This window comes from Formica exsecta, unplaced genomic scaffold (assembly GCF_003651465.1).
Source record: "Formica exsecta isolate Colony F162 unplaced genomic scaffold, ASM365146v1 scaffold324, whole genome shotgun sequence".
Lineage (NCBI taxonomy): Eukaryota > Metazoa > Arthropoda > Insecta > Hymenoptera > Formicidae > Formica > Formica exsecta.
In genome coordinates this window covers 36480-47421 of record NW_021850496.1, presented here as the reverse complement: position 1 = coordinate 47421, position 10942 = coordinate 36480, and the positions used below count along the sequence as shown (strand labels likewise).

Genomic DNA, 10942 nt, shown 5'->3' with positions numbered 1-10942 from the left:
GATACGGGCTTTATGGGATTTAGGGCCAATTTCACTAAGGCTGCGTTCCGTTTCATGCATGATGCGCATGAATGCTTGGTTTTCCTTCACCTCTATTTTCTGTTGGCCACCCTGCTAATTTTAACCGTTGGTTAATCTAACCGAGCTTGGTGAAAGTGGCCCTTAGCGTGACTGGAAAAAAAACTCGCTGCGCTTTATTTTAGTTCATCCAGTTATCGTTTTATTAACAAAAATGTATAGATCTTTTCTATAACTGCCTCAAGAACAACAAAATAAACATTTTATTGTAAATTTACTGTTTTATTATCGACAATGCAAAGGTTTACTTACCTACAGTACCGCGTGGCGAGTTTTTTTACCAGTAATTTGCTAAATCCTATAAGACCATCGGTCTCTAATGATATCTCGTCGGTGTTTTCGATAATAAAATAATAACTGGATGAAGTAAAATAACCGTATGAATTAAATAATTCGTGTAATTATCTTCGATCCAATCAAACGGCCGGTAATGTCAACATTCTTCAATTACCTCTGGGCCCACCGGGCCCACTTGGTGGTCACAAAAGTTTACCCAGGGCTAACGGTCTTTAATAGTATCTCGTCGGTGTCCATGGGCAGTAGAAAATATATTTCAGCGGAGCGCAATTGGCGGAATGCTTGCGATTGGACGGATTTCGTTCCGCATGTCCTTTTCTACGTGGGCATCGGCCCCCACTCCTTAAATAAAGGTAAACGCTCGGTCTAGATATATTATGTCTATGGTTCCGCCATTCCGCATTGCGCATATGTTCCGTACCATGGGACCATGAGGTGTACATCTATGTTGACGACGTCCACGGCATAAATATGTAAATATAGTATAGTCGAAAGAAGCGGAAGCTTTCTTACACTTTCTTGAATGGTATTATACTATGCAATTGGGAGAATTGTAACATTCTGTTGCTCAATGTAATTTCGTAGATTCACGAACTCTCAAGCGAAATGACGTAAACAGTTTCCAGATCTTTCATAGCATATTTCGATTGGAATTGATAAGAATGTCATTCAGTCGCCAATGGTGAGAGAAAGAAAGGAATAGAAATGTTATGTTTATATTACGGCGAATAGGACACATTGGTGAGCTCAAAATATCGAGGAAAGATGGAATGCGCCGAACGGAAGTATCTGTGTACAATTTAATGCTATGCCACGGCAGTCTTACACCGCGTGCCCTGACATTTCGTTTGTCGACGATGTCAAAATTGTAGGTACTGTCATGGACACAGATGTGGAACTTGGGAAAAGTGAAGGGTGCGAAACTATCCCAGGCTGTTCCGGTTACTCTAGCATGGTGCACAGTAAGAAAGTTATTAAACATGCGTTACGACAGCAAGCCAAACGGCGTAGGAAGAATACGACAATAGCGGCGGGCAATTCCCGCGCGTTACCTAGAATCGTTGTCAAACCGTTACCTCCACCTCCGTCAAATGATCCACCATCTCCGGTTAATAATGTTCAACACATCAATACTGGTAATTGTAATACTGCAACATATATTTGCTTCATTTCTATTTTATTTCTTATAGAGCAAGTCAGTGGTGTTCAATGGTTTTTGAAAATTTATTTGTTATACACACAAGATAGAAATTTCTAACATATCTTTTAAGTAACAATGTGATAAACAAATGCAAGTATTTTAATATTGAATGGCAAATTTCACGATAAGTCAATTGTATAAGTCAAATTTATCTATATAGTTTACATTCTTTCTATTAGAAAAACACCATTAGTACAGCATATAGAAGAAAATATGCAGTTCTACTGATTTACTATATATATATTAGACAATTCTATATATAATGTTGGTATTACAGCTGTATATACTATAAGGATTATTTTGGGACATGAGCAAGTGTTAATTTATTAAGTGGTTTTTTTTCTTTCTGTAATTAATTTTTTATCCTGTATTATGATCTATTTATTGCTATTTTATTGGTGTTAAATAGTAATAGATAGAAACAACAAAATGTGGAATAAAGTAATAAAAAGGAAAAATATGTTATAAAGTAACTGGCTTATAAATGCATATCTGTTTATTAACATATTGCTTTGATGTAATAAATTGTGCTGAAGAATTATCTGATTGTATTTTAATCAATGTTATATATAAAAAAGGTGTATTTTTAACTACACTGATACTATAATGTTTTTTTGAAGCATTAATGAAAAAAGCTCATATAATGTTTGGTATAAATATATTCACATTTTCATTATATTTCTGATATATATATAAATTGGAATATAATATAATAATATTACTGATATTATAATTAATTATCAATTATTGTAAGAAATAATTTATTTTATTTTCTTTAGGTTGTATATATAAAATAGATAATTGTTAGACACGTACAAGTTAGTACATATAAAATAGATAAAAGCAGACAATTTTATTTTTGATGGCTGACATGATATTCTTGATAATTGAATAATCCTAATAATTTATATTTTGTGTGAATATAGCAGCGGAAGAACCTGCTGCCACAATGAGAGAAGTTTTGGCTAGTTTACCTGGATTTAGCTTGAAGTCGGGCCGTAGGCGATCCACAAAGAGATTGTCAGCGACTGCACAATTAGAAGCAGGTCTCGTGGATTTGGAATCTCCAGCGAGCATATTAGCAAGTACCAGCTTACGTGCTCTGTTAAATAGGCATACATTCCAAGGCTTACCTCCACTGTATCAAAGGAAGCTCGCACAACTGTTGCCTACTGTAGATAGACAGGTATTTTCTAAAATTTCTTAATGCCTTACTATGTTTATCCATGGTTAAAAAACCATTTAGAACTTTTTTAAGTACTTTCTTTTTTATCAAAAATTATCAAAATTAATTTTGTTATCTTGTTGTTAGGATGCTGCAATTTCTGGGTTAAACAATGAATTTTTTGCAAGAGCTTGTTTAGAATGGCGGAAACGTTTAGCAGAAGGAGAATTCACTCCAGAAAATCAACAACGCCTGAAAATGGAAGCAGAAAGAGATAAGAATAAGCTAGATCCATGGAAAGTGAAACATTTCGAACCAATATGGGGAGAGAAACGAGAGCCTAAACTTAAATCGAGTCTCCATTATATTACTGAGTCACGTTCTAGTGGTGCAGTAACACGTTCAAGTTTAAGACTTCGTTTGGAATCTAATGTGGATATTCCAGCATCAGAACATGTCTATCCCATTGTAATGACAGGAGATAAAGTCGATACTAGTTGTAAGACCGAAATTAGCATAAAGACTTCTGATAATTTAGCTAATTCTGAAGAAGTGCAGCAAAATTTAATGGGTTTGGATTATAACACATTATCAGACAATTTGACCGATGAGAAACATTTAAATGATTCTATACAAATGAATTCTATAGAAATAATAGAAGATATTCAAATACATGAAACTAAAACGGAAGGAACTGAGAAGATCACGGATATTTGCAAGGAACAAGATATAATTGAGACTAATGACATTTCGAGGCAACTTTGTCAAGATAACATCTCCAATATTTATGAAGAAGAAACAGATTTTTCTTCCAGTGAGAAAAATTTGCAACCTGCAGAAAATAATGTAATTGAAACATTAGAAGAGGACACTGTACTATTGCCCGATGATAATTCATCACCTAGATCTAACGAACAAGTAGAACGTGTGTCACACACATCTGGAGAATCAATTTCGCAGTTATCCAATGAATATGTATCACAAACATCTATAGATCAAATAGATCAAATTTCAAAGGAACAGATATCACAAATGTCTAATGATCAAATTTATCAGATATCGGATTGCAAAACTACAAGTATTCTTGAAAGTTCGTCTCCGAAGGATCAAGTAAGATCGACAGATATTGTTATAGAGGATACTAATATGATGAGTAGTGATCAAACTGAAACAGCACATGTTTCGCACGAGAATCCAACAGATAGTGAATCACAAATTCCAGAAGGAATGGAAATTGATAGTGAAACTTTACAGCGTATTCATGAACTCGAGGTAGGTAAGAGTTTTAATACATTGAATAAGCTATTAATAGATTGTTAATATATTATTGCGTTGATAATCTCGGCAATTTTTTGCAAAAAATAAAAATGTACTATTATTAAAGATTGATATCAATTATACTTTAGGTACGAGGAGAGATGCGCGAAATGTATGAAGAGATTTCGGGATGTCCCGAAGAGATAATATATCCTATTCTTGAAGGAATGGAAATGACTTCAACCAATACAGAGGTAACCGAACCGCAAGTATCTGGACAAACTGAAGATACTAGGGAAACAGATGTAAATGCCGGTAATGAGGATGAAGCTCTCCGGGAGGCAAATAATTACGTCTGTTCTGAAATGCTAGAATGCAGTTGGACGGTGGATCCGACCATTAATAATATCAATAATAATAGAGTAAGTAAATATTATTAAAACAATATAGAGATTAGTTATATGTCATTATTTATATAAATTGTAAACATATGTGTATTATTTTTAAATAAAAGTAGCTAATTTCTCGATACAAGCATTAGCGATTTGTCAATGCAAAATTTGAATTTAGACTAATTATACAATTAAAACAAATTGTTCAAAGAGCAAAATAGAGAAGATTAAAATTTAGAGCACAATCACATGAATAAAAAACAAGATGCTTATTTGCAATTAAGTCATTCGCCATTTGAAGAAGAATTGATGGATAAATTTTAATGTTCATTTTCTTGAATATCCAATGTTTCATCAAACTTTTATTAATTTATTATTTATTAAAAAAAAAAAATGTTTTTAAATTTTTGCAAAGACGCAAGAGGAGCTGCAGGTACCTTGGCCTTTGGTGGCAGCTGCTCTTGATGGATCCGTAGCAGCTAATATTACAGTAACAACGCAGGATGAATGCAGCGAGACCTCTACAACAACCGACTCTACGACTTCTTCACAACAGTTTATTAACGCGAATACCAATGTAGAATCCGTTAACTGTATTCAATTACCGGTTGTTCAAGGAACTACGTTTCAATCCGACGGCTTGGCTATCAGCACGCCGGGAAACAGCTGCGTTATGAAGAACTTACAATCGCAAAGTCCACCGATTATCACATTTCCACAATTGCAGTCTATCAGATTTGTGCAAACCAGTTTTAATCCAGAGCAAGATGCAACGTCTTTGCTCACAAATAACTCGCCTACAATCTCAGCGCAGCTTCAGCCTCAACAAAGTACTACCGCGCAAATAAATATGATACGAACGCAGGATACTATCACTCAAATAAATACTCAAAATAGTAATACATGCAATAATGTAAATCAGAATGCCATTGTGACGCAAGGTCAAGTACAAAATACTTTGTCAACTACGATGGGAATACAATCTCAAAATCGTACACAGAATGCGATTGTTATTCAACATCAGACTGCTGCTTCAGCTCAACCTCGACAAATTGCAGCTGCTATGCATCAACAGCAGCAGCAGCAGCAACCACAGCAGCAACAACCACAACAACAACAGCAATATGCCGGATCATCGGTAACAATCCCGTCGCGATCATCGCGCGTGTCTAATCAAGGCAGCCAAAGAGGCTCCAGAAACAATAAAGAACAAGGAGGAAGTAGATCCAGAAGTTCTACAAAAGAGCCTCCAGGCGCTGTCAATTTGGAGCGTAGTTATCAGATATGTCAAGCGGTAAATTAATCCAATATCCAATCAAGAATTATATACATAAAACATTATGAAGATTATAAACTTATCAAACACGCAAAATTTGCACATTGATAGATGAAGAAACTGGTATTATTTCAGGTTATACAAAGTTCACCAAATAGAGATCAATTAAAAGCTCACTTAAAACCACCACCTAGTTTACTTGCAAGAGGAGACGGTGCATTCACAACCAGTAAATCTGGTGGACGCACTTTAACAACTGTCAAACCTCAGAAAACGCAACAAGCGATACAACATAACAAACAAGCTCAAAATAAAACACAAGCAGTTATGCTGAGACATGTATTTGCTACAGCGCGTCAAGCTACATCAACGGAGGTATATAGCACATATATATTAGTTATATTAGATTATATTTAGATATTTGTGTGTCAACTTTTATGTGGTACTTGTAATTTACTCTATATTAAGAGTAAAATATTATAGTTTATGTTGTGATATTTATCTTCTCATAAAACTAATATTTTCGTATGAGTTATGCAAGTAAAACATCATTAATTTTCAAATAACGTACTTGTAACACAATAAAAAAATCTTAATAACTATTATAATAAATCAAAAAAATATATTTTTAATAATCATGATAAAATAATTTTTGCTATAAATATAGTTTTAATTTGCGAAATTGTCTTTTAATATTTCTCTTGTATGTACTGGATATTTGAACATACTTGCATACTATTTTATCCTTTTCTGTGTGTACAGTGCTAATCTTGCGGGTCGCTTGTGATGATCTCTGTATCATACAGGTACCTAAATAAACAAATCTTTACATTAGTTGTGGGTTTCTAAATGCAGTAGAGAGATAGTACGACTTTAATTGTCAGAGATAATGATGGTAGCAAGACGCGCAAAAAAATTTTTTATCTATAAAACTATAATAAAACAAATATAAAATGTGATTAAATGTATTTATATTACACAACCAGATAAGCTTTAGAGAGATTGAAACGCATTGTTGTGATTGAAACATTGTATAATATATTTCTACTGACAGACAATAGTAACTTGAAAACAACGAAACACAGTACACAATTCGAATTATGTCAAATGTTTATATAATGACTAATCATATTCTCAATGCCTTGTAGGTTACAGAAAGCACTCCTATAGCGCAACTTGGTTCCTCCACCAGTAACAATTTCGGGCAATACATACTTGTACAAAGGACAGGAGTTGGGGATGGCGCACCAAGGGCGTCATCCGCTCCCCCGTTACCGCCGCAGATTGCAGGGATGGGCGTCGGGGTCCATTTAGTGCGAGGAAGACCAGCGAGTGCGGGAGAAGGCTCTCATCAAGCTGTTACTCTGAAAGCGAGAGGTGCGGATAGCAGAGTGACGGGCGGTGCGGAGCCCGGTGCACCTGGCATGATAATCGGCGGTGACCCACCACCCCCATGTGAATGTAATATGCGAGGAGCCATGGTAATTTGTCGGCAGTGTGGTGCCTTCTGCCACGATGACTGCATCGGGCCTCAACGTATCTGTGCTACCTGTCTTATACGTTAATCATTCTTTATTTAACACCGTTCGTGTATAAATTTAATAAACCCGTTCTAAGATAAGAGTGCTGATCATCTATTATAATATTGGTAAATTAAAGAAACACCAAACACACACATCGTAATGACAAATTTATTAAACAACGTCATATATACAAGGGATTTCGCGTGATGATGTATTTAGAGATATAACATAAGTTATACGACACACACACATACAGCATACATAAAGTGTGATCGAAAATTTTGGGGACATTACTTCTGCAATAATCTATTAAATAGTATATTGCAATCAATGTTTTAGATTGCATTTTATTAGAAACAAAAGTTAACATATCGATGTGTAGTTTTGGAAGAATATTACATTATTTTTTAAAGAAGAAAATATTGAATTAAAATTTTAATATAATTTTTTCTTAATGAGCATTGCTCCCGCGATTTTTTAATTATGTGTTGTACAATATGTTAATATATATGCGCTCAGTCTATTAAAATTAATTGCCAAATTAATTCATTTGAAGCATATGAACACTATTAAGTATATAGTATAAGAAGTAAAAAAAGTTAAAAGTAATATTTTATTCATAATAAATTTTTATTTATAATATTCTATATATTCTTTCTGATATTAATTATTTGTATTCGATTTTTTATTATACTATAATTTTTCTTATTATACTGTAATAATTTAAAACTGAAATATTCATAGCTTACAAGTTCTGTTTTATGAAAACGTGCGTTAGAAAGAATATTTATATTACGTTTTAGAAAAGGAAAAGTATGTCCTCTTCTTCAAATTCTACTCTTCGTTGAAGTTATTATATATTAATGTAGATCTAAATAAAGATTTTACTTTTTATTATATTTTTTTATTGTAAAATCATTAGATCGTGCATTAGAAGTAATCATGTTTCTCGAATATGATTTGATGTTCCACAAGATACAATAAAATAGTAAAACTACTTTTGGCAATTCATTTTAATAAAAATTATTTATATAATTGGAATATTCGTGTAAATTTTTTAGTCTTCGAAAGTTATAAATTACTATCCAGCACTCTTACATTAACGGAAGTTTTTATAGATTGAGGGTAATAAAGGATACAGTTGGATACAGTGGATATTGAAAAATTCAATATTGCTACATTATACAGCAGATAAAAAAATATAAATGCGCGCTTATTATTTCTTTCATATTTTATTATTATCTTGCCTATTGTAATTTTATTACAAATTGACAAATACTTATAATGCATTGCTCTAACACACAAAATAAAATGTATAGATTGTACACAAAGCTATGTTAACAAGTTAGAGTCTGTATAATTATAGCAATACTTGCCTAATTATATTTGTGAAATTGATATATAATTTGTTGAACAAATTATTTATTCAATAATCAAAACTTCTTTAACATTGTTTTTAATGTTTTGTCTCACTGAACTGATGGATATATCATTAATATACTATTTCCAATCGCGAATAATATAAACAAAAAGTCAAGGAATATTTAATCATATATTTGACAAATAAATATACAAAAAAGACTCTTGTAGAGAAATGTTTCATGCAATGTTTATTTTTTCTTTCAAATTGTCAAACTCTAGTCTGTATTATATTTATATCACTTCTATCTTTATTTATTACATTATTTATTGATGATAATATTATTTATATTTTTATAGTTTTTATATTTTCGTAATATTGCCATTCCTCATATTCATGCTTATTAACAAAAACCATATTTACTTCACTTATATAATTCTTTCATTTAATTAATAATATTATTTGTACTATGATTTGTACTATGATTTGTACTATGATTTGTACTATGATTTGTACTATGATTTATTAACGTGTAATGTAATTCTGGCTAGTAATTCCAATATTTCAACTGTATTCTTTAGACCTTTTCTTAAAAGTTTGATATATAAATCTCATATATATTGACCCTTAATACAGTCTTCCACTAAACATCACACTCTGTATACTCTGTAGTATGTATGTTTGTTATTTATTTATTAACACGCGAATTTATTTTTATTATAGCTGTGTAGAAAATATTCCTGTACATGTTGATCTCGAAGCTACACTAATCCTTTGTACACACACATGCTCTCTTTTAATCATTCCTTTTGAATATAGGATGATCTGTTGGACTTTGAGTCTTAATATAGTTCAGACTACTTTCCACACATGTATTAATACATGTATGTCAAACTAGTATCGTCGGACATTGTGTACAGGAACAGTAATATATCATGAGAATGAATAATTGATTAAGATAAACGATTTATTACAAATAATAAGAGGAATAATTGAATATTCATAACTGTAATATATANNNNATATAGTCTGTATCGTTCGACTCTCCTATGATTTGTTACGATTTGTAACTCTTTAGTATTGTTATTTATATCGAGGAATGATTTATTGAGAAATTGCGAACAGTTTTATCATTGATATCATTTCACCTATATCTTTTAATGCAAATTGATTACAATCAATCTATGTCTTCTTTGTCATAATTGGTCATTCAAACAATTCAAATTCATTATTACGCCAAGAAGAGTACCTAACCGATTTCAACTGCTCTCATTTCTTCCAGTTTTTTGGGATGCATGAATAAGACACATATACTCTCTCTGACACGGAGATTGACAATTGGATATTAATTGTAAGCATTAGTATTTGAAATCAAGTATGCATGGGATATGTATTTGTTTATACTAGTTCTCTTTTAATTTTAATATAAAATATCTCAAATGATTTTTATTAAATTCTTTCACAATTTTCTTCAAAAATGTCAAACAGAATATTTAATATGATTAAATTGATATAAATAACGCCATTTATCGAGAATATTTGTTAAAAAAGTAAAGGTTTATTTTGTGTGATAAAGAAACATATTTAATATAATTTGTAATAATTAATTTTATCAATTTTTACTATAAAATATTTTAGAAAGAACTCATGTATTTTGAGAATTTAATATTTTATTTCGACAAGGATCTAATGCACATATATGTTACAGAATCAGTCAGCATTCTTTCGCCAAGTTGCCAAGCTTTGTACTAGTAAACATGTATATATTTAGATAAAAAATTATTGTTTGCATTTCGTATTACTAGAAAATTATACACACATATACATACAAAAATAAGAAAAAAATGACAAAACAGTAGAAAATGTGACTGAGATCAAATGGATTACAATGATGCAGTGTTGTGTTAGAATATGTTTTATGTAAATTATATATTCATTCTATTTTATCTCTCCCTGTATATGTATATAATCATCATTAGATTCTCCTGTCATATTATTGTTACAATCTTATAACTATTGAAGATTTTGAGGCAATAATATGCTAAGTGACACGATGTGCTAGATCTTAAGCTTACATTTATTTGCTTGCTCCTTTGTGTTGTGAATGAAAGCATCTACACTTCTTGAAAGAAAAAATATATGAAAAAATAAGTTCAAAAATTTCTTTCTCTGCTGTATATCTGCGAAATTTATCGTGTGTGACTTAACGTGTTATCATCCCATCAACTTTTATGCTTAACAGAATTTAAGAAATATGCATTACATTGTGTCATACTTTTTCTAAATATGTTTAATTATGTTACTTTTATCGATATTGGTTATCTATCATATGCCGCCATGATTATAATGTTAATTTTTCATTAATAATAATAGTAATTATATATATAGTATTA

At 31.6% G+C, this 10942-nt stretch overlaps 1 protein-coding gene across 6 annotated transcripts; it reads left to right on the top strand.

Annotated features, from left to right (window-relative positions):
• The first annotated feature begins 769 nt into the window (after positions 1-769).
• Positions 770-10936, top strand: LOC115238175 (polycomb protein Asx-like). Of its 6 annotated transcripts, XM_029811775.1 has the most exons (9): positions 908-1511; positions 2503-2762; positions 2889-4013; positions 4148-4420; positions 4806-5684; positions 5802-6041; positions 6815-7147; positions 9832-9900; positions 10258-10936. In XM_029811775.1, the coding sequence occupies exons 1-8, from the start codon at positions 1184-1186 to the stop codon at positions 9850-9852; spliced, it is 3459 nt and encodes a 1152-aa protein (XP_029667635.1). In that variant the 5' UTR covers positions 908-1183; the 3' UTR covers positions 9853-9900; positions 10258-10936. The 6 variants fall into 6 exon arrangements, with proteins under 6 accessions (XP_029667631.1, XP_029667632.1, XP_029667633.1 ...); XM_029811771.1 differs by lacking the exons at positions 9832-9900; positions 10258-10936 and adding an exon at positions 770-848 and having other exon boundaries at positions 961-1511; positions 6815-8175; XM_029811772.1 differs by lacking the exons at positions 9832-9900; positions 10258-10936 and adding an exon at positions 832-901 and having other exon boundaries at positions 961-1511; positions 6815-8175.
• The last annotated feature ends 6 nt before the right edge of the window (positions 10937-10942 follow it).